This window comes from Ixodes scapularis, unplaced genomic scaffold (genome assembly GCF_016920785.2).
Source record: "Ixodes scapularis isolate PalLabHiFi unplaced genomic scaffold, ASM1692078v2 PGA_scaffold10__122_contigs__length_95168666, whole genome shotgun sequence".
NCBI lineage: Eukaryota > Metazoa > Arthropoda > Arachnida > Ixodida > Ixodidae > Ixodes > Ixodes scapularis.
Window position 1 is genome coordinate 44,761,768 of NW_024609836.1, and position 18,714 is coordinate 44,780,481.

Consider the following 18,714-nt stretch of genomic DNA (forward strand, 5'->3'; position numbering starts at 1 on the left):
ATTTGTCTTTGAGGTCCACTTGTCACTAAAACTACTTTTTTTCACGAAGGCCTTTGGGCTTCAAGGACCATTCATCTTTAAACCTTAAAACAATTTTCCTCGAATGTCCATTTACCTTTAAGGCCCATCTGCCTTCAAGTCTTGTTTGTCCTAAAGCCCTGTTCGACATTAAAGGGACACTGACACCCCCCAAAATTTTTCATTTTTTGCCAGGCGCTTCATTATGGTGTCGGAGGACTACCCAATTAATATTTTGCAACAGAGTAGCGTATTTTTTTAATAAAGCCAAAAGACGCAACTGCTCGAAACCGAAACCCAACGGAGGTCGGAGACGTGGAGAGAAGAGAGTGAGTGGCGGAAGTCACGTGGCTACACCCGACCGTGTGTGTGTGTGTTTTTTTTTCTCTCCTTCCCGGTAGCAGACGACATGCGGAGTACGGGAACTGCTTGCCGTGGGATTCTTTTGCAGTTATGTATGTTCCGCTCGTCGTTCTGTACTCCAAGATGAGTTGTTTTGTACATTGAGGAGTTGGAGATGAGTAGTGAGTGCCCGTGATGAATTTTGATCGGCTCCGAAAAGAATACACCCAAGATGTTGCGTGAAGAGCTGGCTCACATGTCCTGCGTCCGAAACAGAAGCGGCATTGTGCGACAGAGTTTCCGAAAGATCAACGGGATCGGGACCAATGGCTGGCTGCAATTCCTGTAGAACATATACGGGCACCTCGGAAAGCGGACGCTGATTTATATGCTCCTTGCATTTGTGGAAAGTGATTACATTGAGTTCGCAGGTGTCAAAAAGGAAACCCCATACCATTTAATTCAGCGACGTGTCGTCCACAACATTTGTTTCTTTTTTTCTTTTTTTGTTTCTTCAATAATAATTGTAAAAAAAAAAAAGAAATGTAGACATCAAAAAATATTTGAAAAAAAAAAAAAAAAAAGTTTCACGGGGGATCGAACCCGGTCCTACCGCGTGTGAAACGAACGTCTTTCCCACTGAGCTACCGAAGCATACCGAAACTGGGGGATCTTTGCTTGGTAATAATTCAGCCAATAAACTGTAAGTTGGAAAATTTGCGGCCGATTTTCCTCTAGCAACAGCACTCCCGGGTCGAAGTCGGGATGCACCACGGAATGGCGACATTCTCACCTAGTAAAGAAATCGTACGCGTGCATATTCAACTCGAAGTAGACACGTCGTGCTTGACGTTTGCGCGAGCGATGTCTTCAGCCACGAGAAGGGAGCGACGGCTCGGCGACGTCTTTGTGCAAATCGGCTTGGTGGTCGGGCGTGTCGTACGGGATGAATACCAATTCTTTTGATCAGTCCCAAATTTCTCTTTTAAAGGCAGACAAAATTCGCCGGTACCGCGAACGACAGTTCTGAAATAGAGGTCCCACGCCCGTCGTCCGCTGCCATCGCCGTCCCTGCGAGTCCCACGATACGCGAAACGATGCACGCACAGAATGCTTCCGGTTGTCTGTGGAACTTTTTTTTTCAATCAACGTATTTGCAGCTTTTTAGAAGCCACAAAAAATGGGTTTCATATTTTTTTCTATTTTTAATATTGAGTGTGTGCCTTCAGTGACCCACGACTTTGATTAAATTTGGTGGTCGCATCGATACCTTAGAAAACGGCCCGTGACCGCGAAAAAGAGAGTGAGCGAGACTCGAACCGGCCAGTTCTTGATCGGCGGTTTTCGGGCGGAAAGAAACCGAATTTCGAGCCGCAATTTCTGTTCTGGGTAGTTGAGCTCTCATATGTCACGTACAACTAAAAACCTCGGCGAGCATAAATACCCTGTCAGTGTCCCTTTAAGGCCCATTTACTTTTAAACTCTATTTGCCCTTAAACCTTACATAAAAATCTGGTTCGTCGAACAGTTTGATCGCCTAAGCTGACCTGACCTGCCCTCCCCCCCCCCCCCCCCCCCTTCCAACTCCCAGGACGAGCGTGACGAGCGCCTCTCCCTCAGCCCCGTTCCCGGGGAGGAATCCGCCAAGCCCCCCTCGGCCCCTTCGTCGCAGCCGCCCCAGGGCAAGCGGCGCCGCAAGAAGAAGCACTCGGTGCACCGGCGGTCCCGCTGCCCCCCCGAGGACGCCCCCCTCCACACCCGCGTGCCCCAGCAGGGGGCAACGGAAGACACCCAGCAGGACATCTTCCAGATGGACAGCGACTTCGATGACGACCGGACGGTGTCTATCGGCGTGGCGTCCCCGTCGTCCTCTTCCCCCTCGCCCCAGCGGAGCCCCTTGGGGCCATCCCTGTTCCTGAGCCGTTCGGTGACCATGCCCTCCAACCTGAGTGCTGCACGGGACGAGTGGCAGCAGCACCTGATGTCGACGCCCAAGCGGCTGTCGGTGACGTTTCCAGGAGGCGGAGGGTTCCACCCGTACAGTGATGGGGACATCACGCCTCCACACAGGTGGGGCTCTTTTTTCTTAAAACGGTGGATTAATCCTCCGTCCTCCGCTAGGGCATTCCATTTGCCCTTTGTTGGTTTGGCATGTAAAACCACCACATTTGACTTTTGTTAAAGTGATGGCTCGTATGTTAAGGGAGTCCTCCAGTGTCATAAGAGAGCTAAAGCGTCAATAACTGAGTGCAGCTCTGTTGTTGACACACTTTCCTGCAGTGGTACGCTAACTCACACCGTCACGCCAGGTAAACTTAGAGGCGTCATGTGACTTGACGTCACGTTGTAGTGTCATGTGATGTCAAGTCACAGTGTCATGTAACCTCTTGTCACGTTGGGAAACTGGGTAATACCGTGGGACTACATCACATGACCACCTTCGAGCTGACAGGGGCGGATCCAAGGGGGGGGGGGGGGGGGGCGGCTGCCCCCTTTTCTTGGAGGGCAATTTGATGTGGGTGGACCCCCCCGGTGCACACGAAAGAATGGGAGAATAGTATCCTTAAAAAATTTTCTGCTCCCCCCCCCCCCCCCCCCCCCCAAAAAAAAACAGAACTCTGGATCTGCCCCTGCGTGCTGATAATGTTACACAAACACATTCGCTAGCCTACTTTTGGCAGGCGTGTGGCCGTTTTTTGTGGCATTCTGTTACACCTCTGACGTCCCGGCCCTTGAACACATTCTTAACTCAAAGTATCGCGTGTCAGTGCTTCGTAAAGAGCGGTTTCTGCAACGATTGTCGCACGCCCCTCCTCAGCCCGCACACGAGCCGTCCGTCGAGCCCCAAGTCGGACACTGAGTACGAGAACCAGATGATGGACGCCAACAGCCAGACCGAGGACAACACCATCAGCTGGACCTGGGGGGAGCTGCCCCACATCCCGGCCTCCTCGCGCTTCTCGGACAACGAGATAGACGGCACCAATGTCGCCAACCAGCCCAGGCGAATCTCGTTGGATGTGACGGAGGAGCGCAAGCTCGGTGGGCCACTCCTCTCCTCGGACGAGGAGGATCTGCCGGACAAGCTGAGTGGGTGCCCTACCTGCTTATTCTTAGAGCCACTAAATAAGATTGGAATGGATTGTGGCGGCTGAACCCTTTGTATCGGGCAGTCACAGTTTAGAAAACTGGATCTAGCCAGAAGAACTAAAAAGAAAAGGTGTTGATGAGGCCCTTCAAAGTTGTTCTCCACCAGTCCTCTAGTCTACATTTTGGGAATTCTACTGCTTCGAGGCCACAGCTAGAGTCACTGAATGTTCCCAGAGTACTGAATTCCATTCAGTCCGCTTACCGGAAGTCTATCCCACAGAATCCAGTTCTTATTGAGTGGTTTAGCGTGCGGCGGAAGTTATCGGTAGACCATTTTGTGGATCGGCCCAAAACAACAAAATATACATAGCATGTTTCTGTGTTACGACAGCTATGTCGGGTACGCACAAGTGGGAGCTCCACGCATTGACGAGTTAAGACCAAACGAAAGGTGCATTGATTTTATTTACCATAAAATTCCGTAAGAACGCCCACCCAAAATGAAGAGATAAATGGTGAAGAACATGGGGTGGGCTGTCTTTGGGGATGCCACAGCAAAACTTTATCGAAAATTACTGGTAAGCACCGGTGCACCCGCTATAAACCACATGACGCGGGAACTGATACTGCATATCGCGGACAGGGCAAGTTCGCTTTTCAGAATGCGATAAACACGCGGGACTTCGCCACAAACTCCTGTGTCATGGGAAAGGATACTGCAAGTTGGGGACGCAGCAGATTCGCGTCTCACGGTGCGAAGAACCCGCGGAAACTCGACGAGAACTCTCATCTCCCAGGAACGGATACCGCAGATCGTGGACGCAGCAGATCCAAGTTTTTTGGTGAAATAAACACGCGGGGGTCCGCTATAATCTGGCCTGTCATGGAAACTGATATCGCGCGCGCAGATCGCGGACAAGAACGCGGGAATCTGATACAAACTCGCAAGTCACGGAAACAAATACCGCAGGTCGTGGACGCAGCAGAATCACATTTCACAATGCAATGTACACGCGGGAGCAACTCGCGCATGTTACAGCTAGAAATCGATATCGCGTGCACAGATCGCGGACAAAAACACGGGAGTCCACTGCAAACTCGGGAACAGATACCGCAGATCGCGAAGACCGCAGATTCGCATTTCACGCTTACCGGTTCCGCAGATCGCGCCAATAATGAACAATTCCTGCTGGACATAGCTTGACGTCCGACAGAAATCGGGGGGCGGGCGATGTTTCAGATTTTTTATGTTAAAGATATTTATCCAGAAAAACGGGATGGGCAATCTCTCGGGGAGGGCGTCTTTACAAGATTATACATTTTTTTTATATTGAACAGTCACATTTTTGTTCGCTGAAGGAGATTGCCGGCTTGTTTGCTCGCTCCGGTTACCCTGGTGCTGTGTTTCAAACTCTGCGCCTCAGACACCAAATTTAACACTCAACTTTGACGTGTTTCGAGGTGAGAGAAAGAGACGAGACAGCGAGGAGGAAGTCACGCATCGCTCGGAATGAAGGGAAGAGCTATAATGAAAACAAACCAGCGTCGCCACAAACCAGGAAAGTGGATCGAAGAGCTCGCCAAGAATGAATGCCACACTGTACGCGCTTCGCTTCGACCGCAAAGTGCAGCGTCATTTTAGAGACGGGTTGGAGCGCTACTGTTGCGCCGCGACTCCTCTCTAAAACGAAACTTAGGATTTTCGATGCTCCGGGAACATTCAGTGACTCTAGGCACAGCCAGTGTCACAATATCCGTCTGTCGTCGTCCCAGTCGACGCATTGCCGCCTCATGCCGCCGGTTTCGATTACCCGAGCCCCAGTGCAACAGCATGGTCACTCGGATCGGATAGCACTCTATTACGACGTGGAGGGCTGTTTTCTGCCCTCCGGCTGTTATGTCTGTTGTCTGAAACCCACTCTCCTAGCATTGTACCGGTCAGGCATGCAGGTCAAACACTCTTTGGGGCCCCAGGGTGCTTGGATGTACGAGGTTCCTTTGACGTCGTTCGGACGGAGCTTGCACCCTGATGTTTCGCACCGTTGCATTATTGTCTGGCGCAGAGGGGGAGGTCGGTAACCAGTCTGTGCTGGGCGGCGTGCTGAGCTTCATGAAGCCGACCAAGAAGCAGAAGGAAGATGCACCGCCTACCGCTGCCCAAGAGGGCATCTTTCTGGACGACCTCGACCCCAGGGAGCTGGACCCCGAAGTTGCTGCACTCTACTTCCCAAAGTTCAGGTAAGGCGCTGCCATGTGACGCCTGTAAGGTAACATTACAGGGGTGGAACGGCTGTGCCATTTGCGCCGTTTTGCGCCAGACGCATTTGTCTGCGCCATCTCGTGCCATGTTGTGGAAACAGTGCCACAGCCAGTACCTCGCATCATTATGCACCAAATCGCAAAACATGTGCCAAAAAAAATTGTATTTTGTCTTGGATTTGATTTCTATTGACTCGATTGGCAACAATGAGCGCGTTTAGCTTGATCGGCCTTGCAATTCTTGGTTCTGTTTATTTCCCCTGTGCATCCCGAGTCGGAAGCACGCGAAAAAACTCGGGGGTCGGATTCCAAGCGCTACACTACCTGCGACAGGATTGTTATTCTTCAGCCATAAGCGAAAACAAGTCGGCTAAGGTGAGGTCAAGTCCTCAAGCTTTAGGTTGCCTGAGGCTTTGCGGCCCGGGATCCGGACGTCAGCCAGTTGAAAGCAAATGATCAAGATATTCCTTTTAGTACTTCATCGTTAGAAGTTGGAACCGCATTCCTGCAAGATAAATCGTGATTCGATTGAACTGAAACGCGGTCCGATCCAAAACCTTGCCGGCCAGCAGCTCTCACGTGAGTGGTAGATCTGCTCGGCTTGCTTTAACCATACTACTGCTTATCGCTTCGAATATGATCACCCCATTAATCGTAGTCTGCTGCTTCTATATTGAGTTGCACAATAGGATAAACTTGAAATTTCTTGCACTGTTCCTCTGTGCAGCTGCACGTCCATTGCTTATGCAAATCACATGGTTCGCACATATAATTACTATGTTGAGCACGTGTGGGTGGTGTTATAAGCAGTGCTGGTTTTAATTTTGAGCAGCTGAAAGGCACTCCAAAAATATCAAGGACACTATCTTCAGAAACATGTAGTACTTGCTTTTTGATTCTCATTAAGGCTCACAAAGTTTCAAGTTTTCTCTTCTGTTACACTGTTATCCCATCTAATTAGGTCCCTAACCACTCATGTTCATCTGACTGTGCTGCTAAGCACAATTGATACTGCTCTCGTGCTTGCCCAAGACACAAGTTGAGGTGCAATGTAAACTGATCTGAGCTGCTCCTAGCCTGCTCCAGAATGTAGTTTTAGCTGTTCCCAACCTGCTCCATAAGAGTTGTTTGAACTGCTCCCATGGCTGCTCCCAAGTACATTTTATGAGTTCCACCCCTGCATTACGGTGCAGAAAGATTTTTAAGGAGACCGAGTTTGTATGTTCTAAAATTCGATTGAAGTTTGCCCTCTGCAGCGCCAAAAATTACAATTTTTGGAAATCGTATGCAGTTAAAATAGTAATGACTGTTGGCAACAGAACGACAAGTAATGGTAAGAACATACAGTGCATATAAGAGCATATAACGTATGTCGCAGGAGTCGCGAAAATTCGCACTATAAGCGGTACCGCGCTATAACCAAAACATCAATTATCTCGAACATCGATGTCGGGCGATGTTCGAGGACACAAATGCTTAGAAATCACTACTGTAGTCGAAGTAAACAAACACGACGATACGGGCGTTTCTGCCGTCTTGAGAGCGCCGCCACGACATCGCCGCACGAGTAGGTGGATCTTCCCTTCTGGTACGTGCTGAGTTATCATAGCGACACACAACGAAAATTCACAGTCAAGGATAGCGCTTTTACGCGGAACGTTGAGATGAACGCCGTCTACGACGACGATCACAATCGACGCCATGTTTGCAAATAGAAGCAGCCGGCCCGGGACCGGCATGCAACGCGCGCGCGCGAACACTTCTCCTCGACCTGCGATTGGTCTGTCATAGCGGTTGTTTGTTTCCAACGCAGCGGAGAGACGCATGCGCGTGAACGACACGTGCGTGCATCCCTCCGTCGCTATGGCAACTGAAGCCTTTCTCTTCGCTTCTCCCCCATTCTTCGAGCAACCTCCTTGCCCCGCAAGTGCCGCTTGCCAGAGCCTTTTATATAAAAGGCTCTGCCGCTTGCGGCTCGCGCCGTCAGCGCCGTTATCTAGTGTCGCACGGGGAAGCGTGCTCGCTGCTCTGGTCGTCGGCGCGGTCGGCAGGCTGTGCCAGAAACCGCACTATAACCGGTATTTCCCTTTGCACGCCTGCATTTTAAGCGGTATGTAATTACATAGAGTTCTATGGGAGGCAAACCGGTGGTTTAAAAAAACCGCGTTATACCCGGTCCTGCACTATAAGCAGTTACGTTGTAAGTGGTCTATACTGTATAAGGGACAGAAGATAGTATGCATCCTGCAGGTTAGATGATGTTTGTTTTGGCCTTTCCCTTGCATTTCTTTTTCAGAAATCATTCGTCCTTGAGAATGTCTAGTATCATCTAAAATTGTCCACTTTGTAGCACTAGTTCTATGGACACTAACTAGCATTTTACTCTGTTTATTGCTTGGTTTGAGAAAACTAAACAAAGCAATTGTTTGTGTGCCAAGTGCGGAATTTGAATGCATCCTCTCAAGACTGCCCAAAGTGGCTAAATCCCGCCTCGACCCCAAGTACGAGAGGTTGTGGAAACGTTTTAACGCAGGTCCCCGCTTTCCCCGCGTGGCAAGGACGACGACGCAGAATCCGGAAACGGTCCGTCGCTGTCCCAGTCGCCCAACAGTGACAACGGGGTGAGCCAGATGGCCGCTTTGCACTGTCTGGATAGCGACTCGGAGGACCGTCAAACCCTTTTCGACTCCTGCAAGTGAGTGCCTGCAAGTGTTACTTTTGTCTGCCTGGTGTTGTATGTCGTAAGAAACGTTTGAGAAACAAAACTGTATGGTGTGTAAGTTTGTCTGTTCCCTGTGCCCCTTGTGTGTTCTTTTTTTTTACCCCACAAATGTGCCCCCATGCTTTCGTTTCCCGTTGACTTCGACCGACTGTGACGCGCTCTTGGCTGTCCATCGCGCATTCCCTGTGCAAACTTTGTTGCCGTTTAGAGTGGCGCATAATTTTGGACACATTTTGGAACGCTTTCCCTCCCTGTTAACCTTTCTGTTCTTGAGATGTTCTTGTGTATCTCGCAGTGTATCTTGATAGGTCACCTTGGGAACACATACACCATCATGTATCCGTTCCCCTTTCGATTAGAGTGGTCCTCGTATTGGTGTATGGTCGTGCAGTCTTTATCGCAGGATGCCTCTTAAATACAGTACACGCTCATTGACTCAAAATTGTAAAAACTAAAAAAAGAAAAAGAAAATTGAGATAAGCGGAGTTTTGAAGAAATGTGAAGCACCGAATTTTCATTGTATTGATCCCGCATTGTGCAAATAAAACCCCTCCAACAACCGGGCCAATTGACTTAACACTCACAAGTGCACCACGCCCTGGGGAGAACAAAGCAGCCCCAACAAAATTATCAACAAGCAACACTCATAAAATGAGACAGCAAAACCTGAAAGCAAGAACGGAAAAAAAAAAAAAGAAAAAAAGAAGGTAAACTGAAAGAACAAACACAACAAAAAAGATAAAGGACTGAAGATAATGGTGAATGCAAGAGGGACAAAAACAGCTGCACCAATCGCCAAGCCCTATAGGGAGTGGGGGAAGTAAGACAACAAACGTCTTTGAGTCACACGCTGCTCCAAGTGTTGCTGCGTTCATGTCAAGGGACTTTTTTAAAATTTTTGTGTGTGTGTGTTTTTGGATTGCTGTTTCGTCGTCAACCAGTGTTTGGCCACCAGTTCATTGTTTGCTCTGCCCTGCCTGTATTTTTCTTTTTTTTTTTATGTTGTCAAGATTTTGAGACGTCCGAGGTCTGTCCTGAAAACTTTTCGAGATAAGCGATGAGTAAATGCATTGTGCCTATGGGAGTTCATTCCATGACAAGGAACTCTCTCGACTTTACCGACATTTTGAGATGGCCGAGTTTGAGTTAATGAGGGATTACTGTACTGCAGGTTTGCACTGGCTGTATCGCTCTTTTACAGTGTGAACCAGTGTTGTCTGTCTCTAGGGCGTACTGTCCGCTCACACTTCAAACAATCAAGATTGATTTTACATCTTTTTTTTTTTTTATTGAGGTCGTCGGAGGCTGGCATGAAACGACCGGCCAAGTTCTCACTGTCACTTGATTCGCTAAATATTCCCGATTTCGCCCGACGTATCATGCAGTTCTGACTGCACGACAGCCTGCTGACGCAACGCTTGTTGAAGGTCGTGACCAACACGCTTGAGCATGATTGCGACACCGTCTTGCAGGAACAAATACTCTGACCTGGCGATGTCGCTGTGCGGAGGCCTCCAGGACTGTGAGAAGTCCCTGATGGAGGAGAAGTTTGCCCACTTCATGGTCACCTACGACCACTTCTGCGAGAACCCGGACGTCCTTGGCAACCCCGACCTCGTTGTTAGGATGGGGGGAAAGTGAGTGCTGCCACATCCTTCCTTCCCTCTCTCTCATGCCTGCATGCACACGCGCGCACGGGGGATTGGTGACTGAGCGTGTCAACGCACTGTGGCTCGGAGCACATGGAGTGAAAGTTTGCGCTGCAGAACCCAGCGATCCTGAGCTCGATCCCCACCCCTGCCCGTTTCAGTCCGGATGAGCACCGTATCGGCTTGAAGTGGTGTATGCTCGCTGCGAGGTGCTTGTTGAGGACCCCGCAAGAGCAATGATTCTGTGCACCAGTCGAAGTTCTCGTCTACAGCAGCGGCACCAATGGCCTCTGAGGCTAAGTTTCAGCCGTCTGAACATATACACGCAATTACTTTTTTAATGCAGGGATACATACACACTCGTGCATAGGCACTCGCCACATGTACGCGTATCGTGAAATACCCCGAGCGAGCGCCCACTCAAAATTTTGGAGATAATCATATAAAGCGGGGGGGATATGGGCTCCTCTTAGGTCAGCAATATCTAAAGATATGTCCTTTGAGTTCTATTCATAAACAAACACATAAAATGTCAAGAATGTCATGCATGTTACAAAAAAATTTGCTGAATGGTCGAAGCCTGACTCACCGCTGTTGTCTTCATGAATGATTCTGGGCATGCTTGTTTTACCACATGAGTGGACTTCACGGTCTGTTTTGTTTAGTTTTTGATCATTTTTTGTTAACATTTCTGCAGTGTTTGCAATCTTTATTTTTTTTTTTTGGTTTTGTTTCATAACTGGATTTGTTTGCATTGTGCAGGTACTACACCTGGAGTGCAATCGCGCCACACCTTCTCTCGCTCGCCATGTTCCAGAGGCCCCTTCCAGAGGTGAGCCTCTCTGTCCGAGGTTTACGTTTTTACAAGTTAACTGGGTTACCCTTTTTTTTCCCCCTCAAGTTGTAATTAAAATATTTTGGGGATTTTTTTTTTTTTCTTTGTCGGGAAATGGATGCTTATTGGGTCTGATTCCCACTCTCAATTTACTTGGCATAATCGTTGACGCATCTTTGGAGAAGAAGCTACTCATCCCAGGTTAAATCACTAAAGTTATAAGCACGAAGACAGTGCTTTTTCTTTTTTTTTTTCGCATGTCTGTTGCGGATATTTGTATATCTGAATATCTGTAGCGAATTGTCCATGATGTGTTTGAATGTCTTTAGGGTTGTCGTTCGGGAGGTTTTCCACTCAAAAGTTTGATGCTACAATAAAAGGAAGTGGTGCATTTATCTTTAATAAAACCATTTGTGGCTGAATGGGAGGCAATAGTTGGAAGCATCGAAATAGTTTTAATAACCGTCAAGTTGTTTCCTGTTGGCACCTATGATACATCTCTCTGTGCGTGCGTCTGAGGCCTGCTCGAGATGCGCCAACCTTTCCGGCAATTTTGAGGTTCTCTAGGTCCCCGCGCTGTAACACAAATTGCTGAGATCGGGTTCAGATAATAATGGCTAGCAACTCTAATGACTCGGAGAGCTTTGAAGCGACAGTAGCCAATCGGGGATGGAATATTTTCACATGATCCCTCTGCGGTGGTGGTGACGATAATAGCTGAAGACAAAGATTTAATTTGCTTCTGGTTTGCGATAGACCATTTTTGCGGCAAAATGATTTCATGGAGATCAGATAGTATTCCCGGCGCCGTTTAGAGATGTATAGAAGCGCATTATTAACAGGTTCGGCGGTTGCCATGTATATGCGCGGGAGGTCCACATTGTTGTAGTGTGACATCGAGCCACTGGAAAAAATATTACCCGTCTCAAGCGAGCCTAATGTATCGTAGAAGAGTGGTATTTTTGTTGCGTAGAACTCTCGATTCAGTCTTTTTCCACCGAGCCCTGAACCCGGTGTGGTTGGCTCCTTGCAGAAAACTCTTCACCAGCTGACCGACGCACACATGCCCAAGAAGAAGAAGAAGTCGACCCTGTCCTGGTGGTCCTGGGGAAGAGCCGAAGTCAAGCCAGACGACGCCGTGGACAAAGCAGGCTCGCAGGTTGGCTTTGGCACCTGTTTTGTCTTTTGGCCTTAGGTGCCACACTCTGCTTTACCTTGTGATGGACTGCAGCTAACATTACGAGCCATTCAGGTCAATCTAGCACTGAGAAGGTTCCACGTGACTGTGTCTTGTGTGGTTGAACTTAAATGTATTTTTGAGTAAGACTTGTTTTTATAGTTGTAAGTACCATGTTTGCACGATTCTAACGCACCCCCAATTCTAACAGACAGGCAGATTTAGCTCTAAGATATACAAAAAGTAAATTGCTGCCGATTCTACCTCGCAGGTAAAACAACGAAGGTTGAACACATACCTCATAGAATAGATTTTATGATATGCACACCAGTACAAAAATAAATACCATGCTCTCGTCGCCTTTTCAGAGTCTGACTATGGTTCTTTGCTTTCTTTGCTGTCCGGAAAGGTAATCCTTGCTTTTGTCTAAAGCGTCTTCGGTGCCGCGCTTCTTGCGCTTGTACAAGTGTGCGATCGTCGCCTCTCGAAGGGGCGTCTACCAAACGGCTTTGCAAGCTCGTCAAGTCGCTGGGATTGCGAGGCAACGCACTGCTGCTTCGTTGTTACCTTTTCCCTCCAGCATGATGGCTTTTTATCTAAATAAAGCCTCCTAGTCAAAAAAATTTTTTTGTTTTTCCATCTTAATACGGCAGACACGAGTCCGTAGACGTGAGAGAAGGCGCATGATAGATATACCAAACTGGGCAAATGTAAACAAACAGTCATGATGGTGATGGGACTGGCCACCTTATACCAATAATTGCATTTTTCTTTTTGAGTTTCAGATTTTAGTTTTTATTTTAACGCGCATGTATTCTTGGGCACCTATTTTGGCAAAAAAAGTGCATGTTAGAATCGTGCAAACACAGTAATAGTTGAAATAAGCAGATGAATTTACCGCACTGATCAAATGGGAATAAAGGTTATAAATATAAAGCTGACAAAAGTTGGCGGGGGTGGCAGCTGCAATGCCTTTTGCCTTTCTGCGGCCTTCTAACCTTCGTTCTCATTTAAACAGCGTGGTTCATTTATCTGCATATTTTTACTGTTTCTTCTTTAGAGACTACAAAAAGTCTATGAAGATGACCTGTGACATGGTTTTGAGTGATGTCAGGCATACTTGTTTTAATGTCCGGAAAGAAATTGGATTCAAACTTTGTGTACATTTAGGTAGCTGTCAATTAAAACTTCAGTTTCGTTTAAAATTTTTCCGGTGCCGGTGTTTTTTCTAAATTTTTTCTGCTGTGTGCATTGTTGCCAAATACTGTGTTTGCTAAATCTGTGTCAAACTCACTTTTTTTGCTGATAAAGCGCTTTGTGAACAGCTGACCACATTTCAAACCCATTCCCACCACCCCTAAAGCAAAAGTCTAGCTTTTTGTTTCTGAAAACTCACTTTTTTTTTTCTGCTCTTCAGCACAGTGACGAAAACCTCTGCGTCAGCGATGGGAGTGAAGTGTCGGAGATGGTGGGAAAGCCAAGCGACATTCCCAACACCGACGAAGTTATCCTCATCGAACACTACCATTCCACTACCGTCGGAAAATTGTGAGTGCCCACAAAAAAAATTTTGTTTGCTTCAATTCTTTCAGTATGCTTAAAAATTTTTGCAGCTTTTATTTCTTTTTTCTACTTAATGCATCTTAAATTTACACATCACAGCGGTTACGCGAGGTGGCAGAAAACGTAAAGCAACCGATACCCGTCACACCTTCGCAAGCTTTCCTGTAGATGCTCATATCTAAGGGGACACACCCCCTAGGGGGGTCAACTTTTGAACCCTTGTCTTAAAATTAATGAAATTTACAAGGTAGGCTGCTGGTCATGCTAGAGGGTGTATAACAAAATTTCAGGTCTGTCAGTTAAATGAGAAGGAACTTAGAGTAGCTTCTATCAGCAACACGCCTACACTGTTTAGTTAATATATTGTCAGAAAACTATCACAATATTCAAGATTTTTATTTGCTAGATATGTAGCAGAATGCCTAGAGGGTGTGGCTATGAAACATTTTTTTCTAAAATGTAATACATTTCTATAAATTTTCTCTTCTGCAAAATTGCTCAACTTTTTGGTCTTCTGTGTCTTCGACAAAATGTCAACATTTTTTATAAAAGGCATCTGTAAAGTGACAGAAAAGTTCCATAGCCGCATTCCTTATTAAATTTGAGTCAGGAAAAGGGAAGAATGAGCCTCCCCTGTTTCGCCATTGTCAAACGATAGATTGACTAAAATGGAATTTATACCGAAAAGTGGAACGGAGTAAAATGCATTCAAAGTGCTCCAAACCCTACCTTTTCTTTAGCTTTGGTGGACAGAAATTAATTTATCGAAAATTAACTATGCAGTGAAAATTAATTCAACTTTTTCGGAATAGTACTCTCTAGATGTTGGTGGATGTAAATATGTCATTTTTAAAAATCAACTTTTTTTGCAGAAATTTTTTTTTTTCTGGGCAGTGTCCCTTAAAGGAGCTGTGCAACGATATTCAATTGGAGTGTTTTTCTCTCTACACGAGCTTACTGGCACACCTGGGACTCGAGGATACTCACACGCAACGCCATTGGCCAAGAAACTCCTTTGTTGCGGTGTAATTTCAAGGACAAAAGCGATCATTTTCATTCAATCTCTCCTATGCAAAATTTGATGACGTAACTCGGGGATCGCAGTACACCCAAGTGGCGATATTTGAATGCGGTTCATAGATTGGACCCGAGCATTGCGTGGGCACTCGACTTGGGCTCGTGACAATTGCTAGCTCAAGAAGCATTCGGGTTGTGACCCGTGTCCAATCGCTGCAACGACGACAACAGCCGAGCTATAACAATGTCTGGAACTCGGCGCGTGTCCTGCGCTTTGCCAACCCCAGCGCGTGGCTATGATCAACACTGGCGGCATATAATCGGCTCCAGATCACGTGGCCGCTTGTTCTGGCTGCGAGTTGAGGGGGTGAACGCTGCTCGTTTTTCTTAAATTTTTTTCCTGGGACTCCTATTGTGTGGGGTAAAAAACGAACGCGTGTTTATAGGTCATTAACGTTAGGGATCCGTTTTAAGCGGTATTTGTGCACAGTACAAAAATTGTTGCACAACTCCTTTAAGAGAGCCTTTGAAGTCCTGTATGTGCAAATTATTATTTGGAAAGAGTTTGAAATAGCCAGTCGTCTTTGTGGCCAACTTTTAAAAAGCTGTTGATGGATAAAGGGTGCCTTTTTTTTATCAGTTCTTTTTTTTTACAAAAATTAAAAAAAATTAAGGCATGCTTTTGAAGACAGCTCCTCAATATTTATGCTGTAAGAGCCAGTGTAAGTTAGACTTCTGAGAATTTTCGGTTTATGGCAAGTACGGGTTGTATGCCTCCCACCTCCTTTTGACTACAAGAACGATTGACAAAGAACAGGTCGATATTGAGCCACCCCTAAAGTTTGTGTTGTCCTCTCCATCAGTGTGTAGTCTCCCAAGTTTGAGTCAGTTCATACCAACATGGCCGTTTCAGTAGTATACTTGGCTCAAAATCGTGGTCTGCGACCTAGCCGCAATTGGATTGCGTTTAGTCGGGAGAATGGTTTCAATTGGTGACCCGCTTGTGGCTGATGGCGAGAACCCTCTCCCTGTGGCCTTGTTCAGAATGGTGTCGAAAGAGACCAAGGAGGATGCGTCGACATCGAGCGAAGCAGAGACCTCTGACACTCGTAGGCCCCCCGAGCACCGCAAGATAAACCGGGAGAAGCGGTCGTTCTTCTGCGACAAGTACAAGAAGTCTCTGCGCCTCTCTTCCGACGAAATCGTGAGTTTCTTTGCCAGCGCATGTAGAGCCAACTCTTAGTGCTTGTGTGTTCGCGCACCTGGGATGCAGTCTTTGCGACGTCATGGTGCTGGAGGAGAAGTGCCGTCGGCATGGCAACTCATGTGACACCATGTCATTGTGTCACACCGTGACATCGTGCGATACCATGACATTACATGACACTGTGACATTGCGTGACACTGACATTGCATGACACTGTGACATTGCGTGACACTGTGACATTGCGTGACACTGTGACATTAGGTGACACTGTGACATTACGTGACACTGACATTGCATGACACTGTGACATTGTGTGACACAGTGACATTGCGTGACACCATGACATTGCGTGATACCATGACATTTTGTGACATAGCGTGACACTGACACGCCATGACCGCAAATGATATCACGGCCACGCCGTGATATCATGACCATCATAAAGCATATGATTTTTGGCTGTCTTGTTTGATGGTCTTTTTTATGTAGGTTATCTTTACGGCATGTGTGAATAGTGGATTTGGGGTTTGAAGCGAATAGTGATTTTTGCCGAATATTTTATAATCTAATATTAAATATTTTCTCCAAGCCTTTCATACTGTTGCATTATGGTCATACGAAAACCCAGCTGAACTCGTGAAGTTTGTTCCTAACCTTTCGCTTGTTCAATTATGAGCTAATTTTAATCAAACTACCGTAAAATCTCGAGAGATGCCCTACCCCCGAAAATTTGCTTGATTTGCTATATTTTCTTAAACACCAAAATATAGCCCACTCCTAGTAATGCTAGTGTTGAGATAAATGATGACTTCGGCGTAAATGCGACTAGTTAGGTATGGCGGGGCATAAGCGAACGTTGCTGACTGGGAAGTGCAGTCATCTTTGCTTCGTTGCCCCTCGCCACCATAACAAGCTTGGAAGGAACACGAAGTAAGCACCGCAAATCTTTTAACTTTTCTTAATTTTACACTGCAATTTAGCCCAGTCCATATTTTCACCCGATTTGCTTTTGATGTTAGGTGGGCCGTCTCTCGGGATTTTTGGTACATATTTATAGATTGTGGCCTCAGAAGGCTTGGTGCTTTAGGATAGCAAGTAAATGGCAGATTTGACATACAATTAAACCTATGGAGCCAGCCATATCTAATTGAGTGGATTTGTAAAGCTTGCTATATACAAACATTATTGATCAAGTCTCAATTTAAAAAAAAAAAATATTATATATTGCAGGATATCAGGGTATCTCTGCCTAACTCTTGCATAACAGCCACAGCTAAATTTTGAAACTTTTCCTGCAATGTAGATATTAACATCCACAAAGTTTTCGTTTCTTTATAAATGCACAAGGCACGTGCGAGCACCATCCCATTTTGAAAGTGTACTTTTCTCGCAAGCATGCAGTTGCATGTGTAGCAGAAACTCGTTCATACTTTTCCAAGTTCTAATCGCGGCGGGATACCTTGTTGAGTTCGCTTCTTTCTGAGCACCGGTGCACTGCAGAGAAGCAACACCTGTGGAGCTTGCATACGCGAGTGTCTGCTTCTCTGCAGTGCACCTGTGCTGAATAGAAGTGTGCTCAACGAGGCTGACCTGCCGCAATCAACACCTCGAAACTTCTACTCGAAATTTTTAACATTTGCACAATGCTAATTATCTTGATAGAGATGAAAGCAGATAGAGAAGAAATTATTTCAACAAGAATGCTAGCAATTCTTTCATATGCCTTCTCTGTAATTCAGTAGCACATCTGACCTTACCCTTGCATAGTGAACGCACCTCAAATTTTTGATGCTGCGAGTCTCGAACTGCGTCAGACTGAACCAGCCGCCAAGTCAATTTTGCCGCCAAGCGGCCAAGTTAAGCAAGGTCAAGCCTAGCATGGCAACACACACACACATAATGGCCGGAAGCGGGAAGTTGCGAAAGCGGTCAACAGCTTAACCGAGCAGTGTGCACAACGAACGAAGCTGGTGTCGAGAAATTGCCCAGCCCCCCGGAGATGTTTCGCCCACCAGACGCATCGATGTCAACCAACACGCCGTCGTTCGTGGTCCACTTTCGGACAGTAAAATCACGAAAGTGGTTGGGCCTAGGAGCGCTTGCGTTGGTCTTCCTGCGAAGTGAGCTTCATACGGCTTTTTCTTCGGCAGAAAGGACACCAAAGATGCCCTAAAAGAGGATTTCAATTTACAGATCATGGTAATCGAGGTGCGCCCACGACCAGCCCTGGGTGTGTCGTCGTCAGTTTAGACGTGTCACAGTACTCTGCCGTGTCAGGTCGGCACCTGAAATGACATTTGCGCAGTGTGTACATCCCCCAAAAATGCATCGACTTTTCGTGGAAAAAAAAAAGCGTTCATTATGCGAGTAAATACCGTACACGTTGGTTACGAGCTAACTCCCTGAACCTAGGATTCCAGTTGCTCGAAAAGTGTGATCCAGGCTGTTGCAGTATATCAGCTTGCCACTGTTTAATGTTTGTTGTCATTAACGCTCGCTCGACAGGCCAGCCTCAACCTCAAGAGCGGTCCCAACGAAGCGGTGTTCAGCGTCACCACAGCGTACCAGGGAACCACTCGGTGCATGTGCCACATCTACCTCTGGAAGCACGACGACAAGATTGTCATCTCGGACATCGACGGTACCATCACTAAGTGAGTGATGCGACGCTTCATCGGTCATTCGATAACTGTACCTTGGTGCACGAGAGAATGTTGCATCCAGCAAGACCACTGTAGACACTGAAAGGACGCGAACAACAGCCAATGCGTAATTGACTTTGCCACCGATCGTGTCTAGGGCAGCCCGCGATGATGCGTTTGACGTCTTCCTCGG

The 18,714-nt window shown here is 46.8% G+C and overlaps 1 protein-coding gene across 3 annotated transcripts in view; it reads left to right on the forward strand.

The window, feature by feature from the left end:
- The window catches only part of LOC8052310 (phosphatidate phosphatase LPIN3), a 49,732-nt gene that overhangs the window by 22,177 nt on the left and 8,841 nt on the right, over positions 1-18,714 (forward strand). For all 3 annotated transcript variants that reach the window (XM_040206120.3, XM_029992594.4, XM_042288132.1), the window contains exons 5-14: positions 1,952-2,430; positions 3,179-3,450; positions 5,514-5,688; positions 8,243-8,404; positions 9,904-10,068; positions 10,843-10,912; positions 11,949-12,074; positions 13,510-13,640; positions 15,717-15,876; positions 18,385-18,533. In XM_040206120.3, coding sequence (XP_040062054.1) covers positions 1,952-2,430; positions 3,179-3,450; positions 5,514-5,688; positions 8,243-8,404; positions 9,904-10,068; positions 10,843-10,912; positions 11,949-12,074; positions 13,510-13,640; positions 15,717-15,876; positions 18,385-18,533 — 1,889 coding nt within the window. The remainder of the gene's footprint in view (positions 1-1,951; positions 2,431-3,178; positions 3,451-5,513; positions 5,689-8,242; positions 8,405-9,903; positions 10,069-10,842; positions 10,913-11,948; positions 12,075-13,509; positions 13,641-15,716; positions 15,877-18,384; positions 18,534-18,714) is intronic.